The sequence below is a fragment of the Ochlerotatus camptorhynchus genome, unplaced genomic scaffold, assembly GCF_037179485.1.
Source record: "Ochlerotatus camptorhynchus isolate MF236.1 unplaced genomic scaffold, CSIRO-AGI_Acam_v1.1 ptg000251l, whole genome shotgun sequence".
Taxonomy (NCBI): Eukaryota; Metazoa; Arthropoda; class Insecta; order Diptera; family Culicidae; genus Ochlerotatus; species Ochlerotatus camptorhynchus.
Window position 1 is genome coordinate 3,915,492 of NW_027040741.1, and position 16,935 is coordinate 3,932,426.

The 16,935-nt window shown below is 40.1% G+C and overlaps 2 protein-coding genes across 3 annotated transcripts in view; both read left to right on the forward strand.

Annotated features, from left to right (window-relative positions):
- The window catches only part of LOC135704918 (mucin-2-like), a 418,648-nt gene that overhangs the window by 244,105 nt on the left and 157,608 nt on the right, over nt 1–16,935 (forward strand). The window lies entirely within an intron of this gene.
- The window catches only part of Nha2 (Na[+]/H[+] hydrogen antiporter 2), a 57,544-nt gene that overhangs the window by 19,674 nt on the left and 20,935 nt on the right, over nt 1–16,935 (forward strand). The window contains exon 1 of one of the 2 annotated variants that reach the window (XM_065226473.1): nt 11,768–11,857. The exons of the other annotated variant lie outside the window; for it this stretch is intronic. Coding sequence (XP_065082545.1) covers nt 11,833–11,857 — 25 coding nt within the window. The 5' untranslated portion in view covers nt 11,768–11,832. Of the gene's footprint in view, nt 1–11,767; nt 11,858–16,935 lie in introns of those variants that run through there. 2 annotated transcript variants of the gene reach the window in all.

Consider the following 16,935-nt stretch of genomic DNA (forward strand, 5'->3'; position numbering starts at 1 on the left):
GTAGTGATTTTTTTTACATTCAAATGCACTTTATTTCTTGTATTTTTTTGTTTGGTTTACATGTATGAATTATCAAGTGACACAGATGCGTCTTTTCAACTTTGAAACATTTGAAATTTTTAATTATTATTTACAGTTCCTAGTCCTATCAGGCCTGTTATTAGAGTATGACCACCTTGGTGGGATTGGTTTGTTTTGAATTTGAAAAAGAAGACTACTTATAACTACTATTTACAACTACAATTAACCTGTAACTACTATATACACCTAACCTACTATATACAAATTGCTTATCAAAGCATGTTCTGATGTATTGCATTTCTACATAAACCTAGTCTTAATGTCATCAATTTTGAAATCTAATTTTGGAATGTTCTCCTCTTGGTGGAGGTCTGAAATTCTTGTGTCAAAGGGACGATCAAGGATCATCCTAAGTACTCTGTTCTGAGCAACCTGGATTTTGTTCCTGTGAGTCTGAGCACATGATTCCCACACCGGAGCTGCGTAGAGGATCGCAGGTGCTATGATTTGTTTGTAGACAGCCAGTTTGTTCACCCTTGAGAGGCGGGATCTACGGCAAATCAGCGGATACAGAGACCTAACCAAGGTGGAACACTTGATTACGGTTTTCTCCACATGCGAGCGGAATAGGAGCTTTTCGTCAAACAACATCCCGAGATAGGTTACTTCGGCGGACCACTCAACCCTTGTGTCATCCATGATTACAGTACAAGAGGGAGCTGGTTTTAGTTTGGGAGATTGCCGATGGAAGAACATTATTGTTTGGGTTTTGGAAGCATTGATTTTGATTTTCCACGTGGTGGCATAATCAGCAAAGGCGTCAAGGCATCGTTGAAGCTTGTTTGTTATTTCACGAGGCATTCTTCCCTTGACGGTTATAGCAGTATCATATGCGAACAGAAATAAAACCCAACGTTACATAAGGGAGGAATGTCGGAAGTGTAGATGCTGTATAGCAAAGGGCCCAACAGACTTCCTTGCGGAACACCTGCTGGGATGGAAAATGTGCTTGAATTGCAACCATTCAACGATACCCTGAACGACCTTTGCTGAAGGTAGTTACGGGTGATTTTAACAAGATGCAAAGGAAAGTTGAAGTTACAAAGCTTGTATACAAGCCCATTGTACCAGACATTATCAAACGCTTTCTCAACGTCTAACAATGCCATGGCTGTAGACTTGGATACAGCCTTGTTACTTCGAATGTTATTCAACACCCGTACTAGCTGATGATTTGTGGAGTGCCCCTTCCTGAACCCGAACTGTTCCGGTAGGAGAATGTTGTGTTCCTCGACAAACTTGAGCAAACGATTGAGAATAAGTTTCTCGAACAATTTGCTCAGCGCTGAAAGGAGGCTGATTGGTCTGTAGCTTGAAGCTAGCGTTGGGTCCTTCCCGGGTTTGCGGATAGGTATGATTTTCGCTGTCTTCCAGATACTTGGAAAGTAGTGCAGTTCCAAGCATCTGTTGAAGACAGCAGCCAGCAGAGAGTGAACCTTCATGCTGAGATTTTTCAATACTAGGTTGAATATTCCGTCAAACCCGGGGGCCTTCATGTTTTTGGTGTATTTCAGCGTTGAGCAAATCTGTTCCACTGTGATTCTATCCTCCGGAGGGATGGCACAAGGGGAGGAATCAAGGTTGAGTACGCATTGCTCAACCTGAACTTCGAGCGGACTTTGGATGTTGAAGCCAAGCAAGTGTGATTTGGCAATATGCTCACCAATCGCATTTGCTTTCTCCTGAGGGGTGATTATGAGCCGATCGTCATCATTTTCATCTTTTAGTGGCGGAATGGGTTTAGGGTGCGTCTTTAAGACCTTGGCAACCTTCCAGAATGCTCTGGAGCGGTCGTCCAGATTCTGGATGAGCCGCCCGAAACTTTCGTTCCGGAGTGAGACCATTCTGGAAGCAATCTCCTTGTTCAGATCGGCCATTTCACGTTTCCACGCTAGAGCTCCGGTTCTTTGGAACTTGCGTCTACGAACATTTCTCAGTCGAATCAATAGTTGGGTGTGGGAATCAATGGCAATAAACTTACCCCTCACAGGAACTCGTCGGACGCACGCCTCGTTAGCCACGGTTATGGCTTGGTGAAGTCCCCCCAACACTCGGTCGATTTCCTCCACGGAGTCAAGCGGCGGGTTGTCGATGATGTGCCTGTCTACCACGCGTGCAAACTGGGCCCAGTTTACGCGATGGTAGTCCTTGCGCAGGCTTGGAGCAGGAGCTACGTTGTATCCCAGTTCACCGGTTGATGGTCGGAGCTGAGTTCGTTCAAGGCTACCGGCTTGGACAAGCCAGTATTTGTAAGAAACAGGTCTAGCGTCGATGGGTTGCCTGCCGGTGAGATGAATGTTGGTTCTTCCGAGAACCAAACGGAGTACAGCCCATGCTGCGAATGGTCGAACAGCAGGCGACTGTTCTGGTTCTGCTGGTAGTTCCACCAGGCCTCATGGCGAGCATTCAGATCTCCTCCAACAACGAAGCGGAAACCGGTACGGGTGATGGTGGCCAGGTCTTTCTTAAATTTAGCCGCTAGTCCGCTGCTGGCAGCACACTGTCGAGGGCAGTAGACGGCGATGAACTGGACGTATCCAGTCGCTGACTCCACCTCCACACCAAGGGCCTCGATGATAGAGGTGCGGATATGGGAGAGACTGTGGTATTTTATCCCCTTTCTGACGATGATCGCAATACCACCCCTCCCTGGAGCTGGTACGATCAAGCCGAATGATGTTGTGGTCCGGTAACCAGCAACTGTCGCCGGACTTGAGGTGGGTCTCGGTGAGGAGGCCCACGTCGATGGTATGCTTGCGGAGGAAGTCCGCAAGCTCGATGGTTTTTGCTCTTAAGGAGCAAGCGTTCCATGTGACTATGCATAGTGGTTTAGACGCCATAATGCATAACCAGTTTCACGATAGTTTCGAACTGTTCGTTCTTGTTGGTGCACTTGCGGAAAGCGCTTGTAACATGGACGAACATGTTCCAACACTCGTCCACCGAGTACATACCTTCTAGCGTTGGTGGTGTTCTCCAGGATCTAGGGGGGAGTGGAATTTGTTCACCGGGCGTTGGTTGGAGGGGAGCGGGTTGCACTCGCGGTTGCTGGTTGGTTCCAAGAGGCGGAAAATCGCCTAGCCCGAAAGTCGGGGACTTATTTTTCTTACGTCCTGGTTGGTTGGAGGTCGATGCATCCTTTCGGATACGCTTGAACTCCTCGCGTTTGGGGCACTGCCTGTCAGAGCCTTGATGAGCACCGCCACAGTTGACACACTTGATAACCTCAGGACTGTCATCTGGGCAGTCGGAGGAGGCATGGTCCTTGGCGCAGAAGCTGCAGCGTGGGTTGATGTTGCAAATTCGGGTGCCGTGTCCGAAGTTGAGGCAACGCTGACACTGCGTTACATCGCGGCGGCCACCACGGTAGGACTCCCAACGGATGATGACGTTGAAGAGCGAGCGGATTGCTTGCAACGCATTAAGTGTCACCGTCCCCTTCTTGAAGTGTACCAGGAAAAGGCAATCCTGGTACTTTCTCTGGCTTTCGTTCCTCCTCTTGATCCGAAAGACGGCGATGGGGGCCAGCTTGTACCGGTTTTTAATTTCAGCTTCGATCACCTTCGTTTCAAAATTCGGAAGGCCTCGGATGACTACCTTAAATGGCTTGTCGCCCGGGATGTCGTGTGTGAAAAATTCCACTTTGGAATTCTTCAGCGAAGCCAAAGCTTTGTTGTAGTCCACTTTGGTGTGGAGGATGATTTTCGTGCCAATCCCGCACAGCTTGTACTCGGCAGCGACGCCAAGGGATGCCATCTCTTGAGCCAGCTTGTCGAGTGGTACTGACTTCACCACCAGAGGTGGAAGTTTCACTTTCAGACCGTTCTGGCTGCCCGTTTCCAAGTTTTCAACGGACCCGCCGAAATTACCGACGTCACTACCGTTGATTGCTGTGGCGTTATCCTGGGGACCACTATTCATTGGGATATGGACACTTCCACGGTCGGATGCGTCTCTCTTCGTCTTTTTGCCGCCTTGGGCAGCGTTAGACTGGGTTGCAGGGTTCGAACCCTGGTTCGAGCCTGTCTTCTTATTCCGCTTCGACATCACACGCGATGCACCGAAACGACCGAAAACGTGAACAAACGCGTAGCACTATTAATATTACTGGCACTGAGCGAGCGAATCAAACAACCGACTGTACTGCACAACGGTTTGATGCAGAATGACTGCTAATCATCAGAACGTAGTGAACCGAATGGGCTGTATTTATACATTTCTTTATGACCAGGTTTTCAATGTTTCTGTCGTCATGACATCCTTCACAAACCGACGACATCCCTCAGCTTACCCAAGTGACGCTCACGAGACATTATATGCAATTGATATACGGCAGTGGAGTATGGAAGAAACCCAAAAGAATGATCCCGAACAGACATGTCGGCCTGATGGCGGATCAATTTAAGGTCAATTTATGATCGACGTCGGCCAAATGTCGGGTCGATGTCGGGTCAATTTTGTGTTTATGTCGGGTCAATGTTGAGCCATTTCCGGGTTGGGGTTTAGAAGTCAGGTTTGTGTCGGGTAGGCTTATATTATTCGCCGGAATGTCGGAATGTCTGATCTGCTCAAGACCGCGCGTTTACAAAAAAAAAATCGGATGCAAATTTTGCAATGGGCAGCACGAACGTGTAGCAACCGAACGAGCTTCGGCGTCACACTGGTAGTGTAGTAGCAGTCTTACAACATACAAACAAAATTTCAAAGACAGCAGCAACGAATCGGCAGTTTGACGGACTGCTTGTTGTATGTACGAGGAACGTTACGAAAGTTCATCCGAGGCTGTCATAGCCGAACGAACTAAATTTTAAGACTAAGAACGAGCTGTCGTGTACTGCACAAGACGGCAACGTTGCATGTCGTATAACAGCCTCACTGTGGGCTGTCGCTGTAGCTCAATCTCAAGGCTGTCGTAGGAAAAAGAAAGCGACAGCCGTTGGAATACTGTCATGAGACGGTACTTTTGGTATGCCTGGTCTACAGTTACAACAAGAGGTTTTAAACCTGTCAATTCCGTTTTGCAGAGAGTCACAATAAGCGATTTTATGATTCGTGAGCGCTCACTATGAGTGTATTTTTGCTGGATTGGTTTAGCTATTCCACTAAAACTGGGAAACGTGATGTTGGCTGAAGTTAGCGAAAATTCATTTCTAGGATGTTACTGGTATTTCAATAAAAAAAATATATATTTTTACAATCACGTCATTTTTACAAAACCCTCCCCCCAGATGCAAATGCTGGCTGCAACACTGGTCCTCATTATAATAAGCAACTTTGTTCAAGACAGGAAGTCACGGAAATGTTCGTTACGGAGTTATTAATTATGTCCCGCTAAATTGCATTCCTGGCCCATAGTGCACTGGCATGCATGCACCGTCGAATTATGTTGCGTAGCTTCCTCTATGAAGGAACTTACCAATTATGAGGGTAGAATATTTCCTTAGTCTCATTTTGCATCGGAATTGGTTGTAATCGTCTTATCAAAGTTATGGCGGAATATTTGCACGATGTTTTTAGTGGAGGTCCAGAGTAGCCAGAAGATACGTGCATTCTGCTGTGCTCTGAAGCAGACGATCATCATGGCGAAGCATACACGGCCCAAAAATAGCGAACCGATTGCTGACATCGGGGTGGTAGGAGAATTTTGCCAGACTGCTGCATAGACCTGGCTTGGCTGCTGGCGTGAAGCTGCTCGTCCCGTTGCTCCAATCTTGGAAAACGAAGTTTCGGAGCTAGTGAATGCATGAGAAATAAATAAATAAATAATTGAATGAAAGAGCAAGTGAATCATATTGCATGGAAGTATGTGCTTTTTGCATAAATGTCTGAACCAGCGCTTGCACCTCAGGCTATCCGGAAAACTTTCCTACATATTCTGTTTCCAAGCAAATTCGAGGTGAAACTAGCACGAAACCTGCCATACGTACAATTTTCGTTGGTGAATTAGTTTAACATTTTGTGCAATATAATGTATATTGAAATTTAGTATCAAACTTAACAAACATTTTAGTTGATTAAAAACTATTTAAGCTCTTTCCTTTTTGCATGCACCATAGCGCATATTGTGCAAGAAAATGGATGTTTTATTCATGGAAGTCGATAGAACTTCGAACTCGAAAATATCTTTCTTCTAAACTGTAAATCGAACCCGCTTCCTACTTTATGGTATACGACGCCTTTGCTGACTTGTCAGTCGAGAAGTCACATGAGTATTTACGTGTTTACTGCTAATTACCTAAAATGCCTAAAATTAGATGTCATATTTTTTTTTTTAAATCACGAAGCGAACTTGTACATGATTCCAGTAGAAGTAAAGATATACATTTTTTTTAAATTGAAACCCATAGTTTCACTGTCATACCATGTGTTCCATTACTGCTTCAGAGTGTCATGCATTTTCGGAATACAGCAATACCGACACGAAGTAGATTAGAAACCCAATGCCATAGACTAAGAGCGAAACACTTCCTTCCTCATACGAAGTTGAATTTTCAAATATGTAGGTGCATTTCTCTATTCATGACAGGAAATGCACACAGTCAATTTAGTTTTCGAGATATGCTCAAGTGTTTTATACGATTAGACGATTGTGTGTCTTCCTCAATGAACGCTCCAGGGTTTGAAATGTGTTTTCCGTTTCCGCCACTCGGTCGCTTGGTTCGGCAAAAGTGGTTTCCTTTAGAAAGTTAGCAATCGATACCGAGAACGTGCAGCACTGGTGGTGGATGCCGACATCGAATCGAAGGGAAGTTATTAAAATTTCAAACCAGATTGGTTTTCAATTAAATTTCAATATTCTTAAATCATTGAAATGTTGGTTTCGAGTGGTGCGGTGGGAGCGATGAGCAATAAAATGATTTGGTTATCTTTTTGATCGTAGTTGCTATTTACAGGTGGGGAGGCTGATGGGGTTTATGATAGTAATTTAGTAGATTGAATTAGTCAATGAGGGCTCGTATGATGTCCATGTGGGTACTGTTTGTCAGATGAGAAATCATAACAAATGTATTTCAGATTGCATAGTTTGTGGAATATAATTTGAGTGTTTTTGTTGAGCTTTGCAGTTGTCTATTGTTTAATAGTTTGCTTAAAGTTGTTTTGCAATTTGTCAGAATTAATCACTGGAGTATGATTTTTTATTCGTCTCAACTGATCGTTTGTACCTGATCTAATATTAGTGTTTTTTTAGTACATTTTCAGTTGCTAATTGAGAATTTTCTAACGGATAATGATGTTACTATACTTCGCTTAAAAGCACAGCTTTGGCAGAATTACCAGAACTATTTTATTAACGAATATTGGTATTGTCGTTCACAAGAATCTGTATTTATTTATCGGTATTACTATTTACATACTAAAAGTTACGCACGGTTATTTTGAAGCTGTATATGAAAGTCATGAACGTCGCAATGAAGAACGAGGCGGTCGTAAATATCTGGGAAAACAAATACACTTTATGACGATGCTATTGATTCATGACACGTAGAATTTTATTCCCGCTTCAAAGCTTCCTTACAGCCGATAGTACACATCACACGATACATAACAAGTTATTACATCTTAGTATGACGGAAATTAGATCTTAACCCCATGATGTATTTAGGCTGTGTTCCATTTGGAAAATTTTCACTTAGATTTGACACTTCTAAAATATATTAAGATGTTCGAAAATCCCTCTGTTGTTGATCGACCGATTTTCGAGAAAGCGTTTGTCAAAATTGATTCCTTGTCTGTCAGAAATAAGTCTGCTGGAATAGCAGGTTTATTTGAAAAAAAAAAAATTCGTCTGTCAAATTTAAGTGAAAATTCACCAAATGGAACACAGCCTTATTCCACTGTCACACAATAGATAAAGCCACGCTATGTTAGTATTAAGAAGCGCTGTGAAAAGCTCAAGAAAATGCTTAGAGTAGGCAGTTGATTCAGTAGGAACGTTATTTTATGTAAACCTACCTTGTAGTGTTTCACCCCAAAAAAAATCCACGTGTAGGTGTTCAAATGTAGCACTCGTGAAGGATCCGTGCAGGAACATTCCGTAAAATTAATTTTAATTATCGCAACGAATGTCGCCCTGCTGAAATATTTCACCCTTCGCTGTTACCGCTGTGTATTATAATACTAAGTTCTACTGACTTTTTTTCCATTCCACCTGCAAACGGGCATGGCACCGTAGCGTACCTAACAGGCGATCTGAGGCAGCAATGCCAAGGAAAGTTTTTTTCATCTTTCGAAAGACTTTTTTGCACACAGATCTATGCTGGTATTGCCGGCTAATGGTAGCCAATGGAAGGTAGTGTCACATTAAAAGTGATAAATTTTCGCCGCTAAAATTCGTGTTTCGTGAAAATTTCTCTGCTTCATTCTCGCTTACCGCCATGCGAGATGGTGCGAGCGTTTGGCTCGACTGGCCATAAATTTGGACTTATGGGAAGTCGTTACGATTGCTTCTAATAAGCTCCTCGGACGAAATGTGCATTCCTATTAATTGACCCCAATGGAGTCCGTAGCTCTCCGTACGGTATACTCCACGTGCTGTGATCAGAGGCAGGAAAAATGCGAGCTTGAAATGCTGTTACATCCGCGAGCTTCACATGGATGGGGGAGAATCGCTTTACGACTTTAATAACATGTTTATGCCTCGTTAATCAGGATTAGTTCGAAAAAGCGTAAAGCACCAGGATTTCACGCATCATCAACGCTGTCAGTACGCGGGCTTTGATGGACTGATAAAATGTTTGATGATGATTGTATCGATAATTATGATCTAGAGTCGCATCTTTAAGGATTCCCAATCAATGCCATCAATTAAACCGTTTTTGTTTGTGGTCCATTTGACTATGTTAGGTTGCGGTATTTGTTTGATGAAGTGTGGTTTGCAGTACTAATCCTCAGCACAAGAGTGGGGTGAGAGCTTCTTCTTATGCTTGGCTTCTTTACGCTTCTGTACCGAGCGTTTTGCCGGCTCTCAACTTAGTATTCTAGATGTACTTCTACAGTTATTAATTGAGATCTTTCTATGCCAACCAATGCATGACATAGATTATTGTGAAGCAAGCAGAATGATACTCTATGCCCAGGGATGTCATGAAAATTTCCAACCCGAAAGATTTCATCGATCGGACCGAGAATCGAACCCAGCGCCTCCGGGTTGAAATACAATGCCTTTTCCAACTCGGCCCTGAGAGGGGAGAGAAATAAAACTTATATCCTTGACAACGTAGTGTAAAATGAGGTAAGGTGCACTTGGGGAAAAATGACTTTGATGTTTAAAATACAGTTTTTACCTCTTTTTCGAGGATTTGCTAAGTAACATTGCTAGTTCGTTCTCTGAACTAGTAATGCTATATAGTATGATTAATCCACAAAAATATATTGAAAATGTTTCTAAAATGTACAAAAAGTCCTCTTGCCCCGAGGGTGCATAGTACCCCATCTTACCCTACATGTATATCACAATGTCTGTCAGTATTGCCAATGTGCTTATAATACACTCACGTCAATTGGATCCAGGGACCATGTGATGAAAGTGGTTTCAATCGATTTTATAATGTGGATTCAGATTTGTGGTTCTGCTCCTGTCATTCTGTAAGCAAACTAGTTAACAGTCACAAAACCTGGAATTTCAACAAAAATGTAATAGGTTTGATGATCAAAGAACTCCATAATTTATTGGTATTGATGCACATATCTAGTCGTAGATGACTGACCACTCAGCTGATATCCTAACTGTTAATGACAGGTTTACACCAGTGCTGGTTCAAACCGGGCACGAAGGCATTTTGACGGAAATATAGGTGAAAATCCTTCTGTTATCTGCAATCTCTTTGCAAATTTCTTTCAGGAAGTGGGGAAAATGTTTTTTTTTTTATGTTGGCCTATGGATTTAAGATTGGGCCCATTGCTGCTATTTATCAATTTTATCTAGATGAACTCGTCACTGGGACGGTACTAATGGATTTTTTTTCGCTATTGAAAATTTAGTCGATTTCAGAATTTATGTATGGGCACAAATTAGGGGCATTTAGGCCTACATTACATCCATTTCCCCTATATTATTCTGAAAAAGACCGCTATCGTGACTTCTTTGCCTTCATTCCAGGACTCTAACAACTTCTAACAACATATCTATCAATCAACTATGTCAACATGAAGTCTTCAAAACATTAACAATTTGGACGCATCTACAGGAGCAGAACCTGACAGAATTGAACCTGCATTATTGAAGAATCTTTCAGAACAACTTACCCTTAATTTTGAACGCCTTTTCAATACGTCTCTGAGAAAAATGGAAAATTCTCTGAAATTTTGAAATCGAGTTCCTATTTTCAAATCAGGCAAAAAATCTGTCATTATCTTTTGCACAAAAATTTTCAGCAAGAAGCAAACAGCACGGCTTTTTAAAGGTCGCTCAGCTACTTCTAATCTTCTTGAATTTGTAGCCTTCATTCTTAACGTAATGGACAATGGCAAGTAAAGGGTGTATCGTTTCAAATCCACGCACACAAAATTCGTTCTCAAAATTCGAGATTTTATCCGATTATCACCAAATTTCGGTACAAAATATCATTATAACATCTAATGATTTCAAAAATCAAAAAAATCATTTTTTATAGCAAGTGAGTGGAAGCAAGCCTGCCCTCATTAAACCAAAATTGTTACTTGGGTTGTCACCTAGTGCTTTGTCAAAAATAGACATGTAACGATGAGCAGTTTCACAATTCTGAGACTCTTAAAACATATTTTTTAATACTAATTTTTAGAACATGATTGGACAATTTGTTGCGAGCATAGAGCCAAATACATTTTGAAAAGTCTGGTAATTGATTCAAGTGAGTATTTCTTTTTACCATATTTAGCTATTTATATGAAACCGGGTAAACTATGATGGGCACCCGGGGAAAACGGGGAAAAACGGAACAAAACCGGGAATGTATTATCCTATATCCAATGGGCACCCGTGTAAATAGCGTGTATATGTTTGTATATGTGACTTTGTGACAAAATAAAGTAAGTCAGGTTTCTCAGCAACCACAGCTCCATATTGAAAGCACCATGCACTAAATTAAAAGTATCATGGTCCCATACAATGCTATTGCATATTTTTGGAAAAGGTCAACTGGACAATATTTCATAATACAATGACCCCACAATTATGGATCACTTCGATAGACTGACTGATCAAAAATTGTTATTAGCTTATCCATAATTATGAGGTGAGTACATATTGACGTATCTCGATTCAGTTACAAATAATATAGTCTGAAGGCCTTATTATTATATTATTGATTTGATTGAATTGTCTTCTTATAAAATAGTATGAAGTTTTAACTCACTGAACTTAGCTGTTAAAAACGTGAGGCAACGGGAGGTAATACTAGGAGTTTCCAATTTGGCTTTCAATTAATATGTTGGTCTTTTGTTTCACGTGCAGAGACGAGCGAGAAGTAGGCATATAAAAAGATTAAAAAAGGAGCATCCAAAAGACGGTGGTACAGGTGGGTACGAGTTGAGGTATAATAAACTAAAGATAAGCCAAGTTGGTGCAATTGATACCAATTCATATGGATGAAAATCTACGGATGCTATAAAAAGGTAGGAAACGAAAAGCTCGTTGTCAGACATTCAGTAGTGTTTTAGATGGCGTTTCTGGAGGATGAGTTTAATTGCAGCGTGTATGGTAAAATCATCAATACAAGAATTCAGTACTGTGTGTTAAAAAGAGTGCACAAGTGCTCATATTTAAAGTGATCAATGAAAAAGCTGTCCCCTCCAAGAAGTAAGATTATGTTTACTAATATTTTAAGATAGCACAGTGGTAAGTAATGGTAATGATGCTTATAACCAACGGAGCACTACAATTGAACAAAAAGATTCTTGTGAGAAGAGCAAAAATGTTTGATAACTGTATCGAAACGATTGCTTAATTACTTCTCCGTAGAGATGCAGATATGTACTGAAAAATGAACACGGATATTTCAATAAATCAATGTGTTAGCTGTAATTTGAATGCCCCGAAATCAATAACAAAAACGCATCACACCATGGTTCCTTTCCTGTAAGCGTATAATTGTGCACGGTTCTTATACTTTTTAGTGAATGAGTAACCCCAGTTTTGCCTAAATGAGTGACATTTTACTTAATTGTGAGCTAGTCTCAGCGGCCATGTAGTGATGGTCATCGAATTTGAATTTAAAATTATCATGGGATATTTCTAAATTGAGCTACAATAGCAACCTGTTGATTTGCATATTTTTCATAGTAAAAACGCGTTGAATTAAAAAATAAATGTGAAAATTAAAATAAATGTTCAGCTAAATTCATAGAAGCATTAACATTTTATTATATTTATCATTTTAACGGGACTATAACTTTACCGATATTTTGGTGTTTTTAAATCATTTCTGAATTTAAATTTTACATTACAATAATAATCACGTGTTCGGGTATCATCCAAACCATTTGTACACCGAGATACAGCTCGTTTATGGTATATGTTTATTAGGGTGGGTTATTTGGCGATTTCAGGGCTGTTCTATCATTAAGCTTCATGAAATTTTAGCGATTTCAATGCCATTTTGGTATTTTAAAGTTCAGATTTGAAAGTTACCCAAGTAGCATTTCTTGTTTTATTGCACTCTATTAGTGGTTATTGAGATCAATTTCATAAAACCACCAATAAAATTAATAGCTCCAGCACAGCCTTTTAATAACCGCTATAAGATCGTCATACAGCTTAGTGGACCACTCTTGATAAGGTTTATAAAGCATGTTTGAGAATCACAATAAAGCTGTCTTAAAACCTTTTGTCAGGAAGCCTCATACTCTACAAAAGGTTCTCATAGCCTCTATAAGAGTAATATTGTATCCAAGCAGTTTTATTACGCTTTGGTGAAAATCAGTTATAAATCCAATTTAATTTGTATTGGCTTCAAAGCAACCGCCATAAATTAGCTTGTTGTTGTTCTGTTCTGCTGAAACTTTTTTTCCAAATGGAAATCTTAAGCGGTAAAAATAGGTTTGAGTGTTGGTGTCAAGATCACCATGCAATCAATTTTGTTTCATGGCGACATTAGTGAAAATCTTAAAGAAAATATATTACTTTTTAGAAGTTCCAAAACATATGCGCTTGAAATGTTATCGTGTATATTGAGATAATATGAGCGTTAAATAAATGCGCCTCCAAAATAATTCAAGTTAACAAAAATGATTGTTTCAGAAATCAAATGAATTTGATGGAATCACCTTAATTTTACAGAAAATAGATCTCAATACATAAATTCATACCAATGCACACTGGAAATCATTTCGGATCTCTTATTTAGCCATTATTTTATTGAAATTTCTTGGATTTTATTCCAAGGCTAATGGCATTTTCATAATGACAATATGGCGACAGAGGACAGCAGGCAAGAAAAACACCAAGCGCAATTTCTTAAAATGTCTAATGCTTACATTGCACACTGGGTCAGGAATGCAACCTAGCGGAGCAAAATTAATAACTCCGAAACGAAGCATTTCCGCGACTTGGTGTTTTCGGTAAAATTTCTCGTCATAATAAGGACCATCTATCGACATAAACAAATAGTTCAAAACTCTTCCGAAAAGATGGTGCCACATACATTTACCTTTATGAAAAGTTATGCGTGATTTCAACCTTTTTGCTCTAGGACTGTCACCATTCCATGTATTTCGACCAAGATTCGACCGTGTCACCCCATGTATATGCGAGCGAGAACGGAAGAATCATGGAGATTGCTGACGTTTTTCGTACGCACACTACGTCCATTTCTGACAAGTTGCACCTGAATGCTTATAATTGTTTTAAAATAACTGTTTCATGGCCAACTAGTTTTATTGCGCTTACTTATAAAGCAACGAAAAAATTTATTTTTTGGTTTTATAAGGGCAATTCATATTACTTTTTTGTATACTTCAAAGCAATCATAAAGCCTTTCATAAATGAAAATAGCATAAGAATCAGTTTGTTTTTTAATAAGCTTTATAGGGGTTTTGTAGATAGCTATAAGAATGTTTCATGACTTGCATTGTATATGACCGTGATAAAGCTGTAGGTAATGGTTGCAGCTGCAATAAAACCTTTATAAATTTTGAATAAAGCCAAACAGCTCTAAATTTGTTACTTGGGTACGGTAATTTCTGCTATTTAGTTTTTTGAGGATCATTTCATCGTTGCAAGATTATCAAGAGAGCGGACATTTTCAAGGTTATTGTATTGTGGTCGATAATTAAATTTTAAAGATTTTAAGGTGAAACATACATTTTTATAATTGTTTTAGGCACGTAGTGTTTTAAAGTTATTTTGATATTAGCTAGTCATATTTTTTCCCCTTGATTTGTTTTCCGTCGATCTTGTTTTCCGTGCTGAGCACCAATGCTACCGACGCCAGGGAGGCAGCTCCCACACCTGGACCCTACCTATCGACCCATCAACTCATGAACCGGGGACCAACGGCTTTACTTCCCTTCCGAAGGAAGGTGTGATCAGAGATGTTATGCCTCAGAAAATCCCGGTGGCACTGACTGGGATTGAACTCAGGCCCTTTTTGGGTGAGAGATAATCACGCTTACCGCTACACCACCGACACTGCTAATCCTGAGCTTTGAATCGCTGTTGACTCTCAGTTCACAGATTGATCATACCCGTGCAACTGCTTCTGCGTCCATATGCCATTGATGGTGAATTGTGCTGATGTTTCTGCGGCTGAAAATCTCCTAAATAGAGATAATAATAATAATAATTGTGCTGATGTAGCTATTGAAGGATATAATCTTGCACTTCTTACTGATAACACACATGCCGTTGTCGCCACGCCACGATACGCCAGATAATTTTGATATTATTTATATACTGCGGCAAGGCGGCATTTTAATATCATATCAAAGTGGATGCACTTCAACCGTATCGAAAATATGGTGTAATATTACTTGCCAAAAAGGACAAAATTCTATACAGAGCTGGAAAAAGGGCCTATCTGCTTTGATCGATCATCTTTATCGACTTTCACTTTTGATAACAGTTTGCGTGCTATTTTTGCAGGATATTGCACCCATTCAACACACATGGTCCGGGACCAACGGCTTTACTTCCCTTCCGGAGGAAGACGTGACTAGAGATTTTTATGCCTCTGAAAAATCTCACCGACCTCGGCTGGGATTGAACTCAAACTCATTGGGGTGAGAAAGCAGTCACGCTTACCACTACACCATGGGCGCTGGCTTATATCATGATGTGACATAGGCAAATTTTCAACAGTTATGGGTAGATTTTGTTCAAGCACATGTTGTTCCTTCGATTCCATTTTAAAAATTATGTTCGGATGTTAACAAAACTTAATTTTCGGACGTTATACAAACAATGAATTTTTGTTATCGATGTTGATTTCAAGAAGAGGAAAAATCTACTTCGACCTAATCGCCTTGAACGTGTCAAACAAACGTTTGGTAGGGTAGAGCGCTACTTCGTCGTAATCGCCCATTTCCGTTCTATCGGTCAGAAAAGGTCAATAATATCAATGATTTTACCGTGCACAAATCAATAATAGGTTTGATTCGATGCGTTAGTTTATTAGCTACAACATAAATCCTTGTAGAGTGCATTTTATGAATATTTACGCTCATTGGTCTCAAAACAAAAGAAGTCCCACTAGCGAATCCCCTTATTCTACGTTTATTCGTGGGACGAAGAAAATGTACCGGTATTTCAATGCGTTAGGATGGAATTGAAACTCGTAGGACGAATTAAGAATCAAGAAACAGTATTATTTTATACAGTATCTCAACAATTTGTGACTCTTTATCAAATCCAACGGTTTGTATGGAAAGGTGAATAAATTTAGAAGGCATCTTTGACAGAAATATTCAATTTTTTGTTAAAACCCGTTCAAAAAAGTGAGGTAAAGGTGCAGGTTGTGGTTAGTAGCACGTAAATTAGATCAAAAACCTTACGATGCTTCTATTCAATAGATGCAAGACGAAGTGTTGAAGAACGCAAAATAAGATCTCGAAAACAAAAGGCGCACTTGAAGTGAACAAAAAGTGCACGCAAATTCATTTTGCTTTCCGTTGGATAGGCCAAAGAGAATCCCAATGGCGTTTCAATGGCTAATAGGCCCAAGAATCCCCGTAAGTCAAGTTGAGCCGCCAGAAACAGTTTTGCATTTTCAACAATCAACGAATATTTCGTGACTCCTTATCAGAACTAACGGTACATATGAAAAGGTAAATACATTTCGAAGCCATCTGTAATAATAACATTCCGTTTGGTGCTAATCTACGCTAGATGCGCTACAGCGATGTGTCTTTTATTGTTTTTTTTTATGTTATCAAGTTTTGAGTTTTCGCCTAATACTCCTATGCGACTAGACTACCATGCGTTGTGACCATGCTGCAAACGCTAAAAATCGATGGAGACGCATGGTAGCCTAGAGTATTGAGCAAAACCCAAAACACGATAACTTCAAAAAAATTCAACTCGCAGAGTCGATGTTATAATAAGAGTTCCGCCAAGAGAAAATGTTGCGAACAAGCAGCACTGCTTGTGATTTATTTTTCGACAGAGTAAACGGCAACCAAATTTTTTGCGTTAGCATTGTATGACTTTAATTCAGAAGTGAAACATTTCATGTCAATAACGGAGCTTCTGGGAGGCAAAAACAATGATAGAACCTGAAAAATGTTCAAACAAGTGTTTGGTATAACTTATAAATACCACAATATACTAAATAACGCGAAGAAATGTTTTTCATCTAAAATTACTAAAATATTGTCAGTAATGAATGCAATACTTGTAGTTCACTGGCTGTTGGAACAATAATAATTATTTACTTTGCTTGT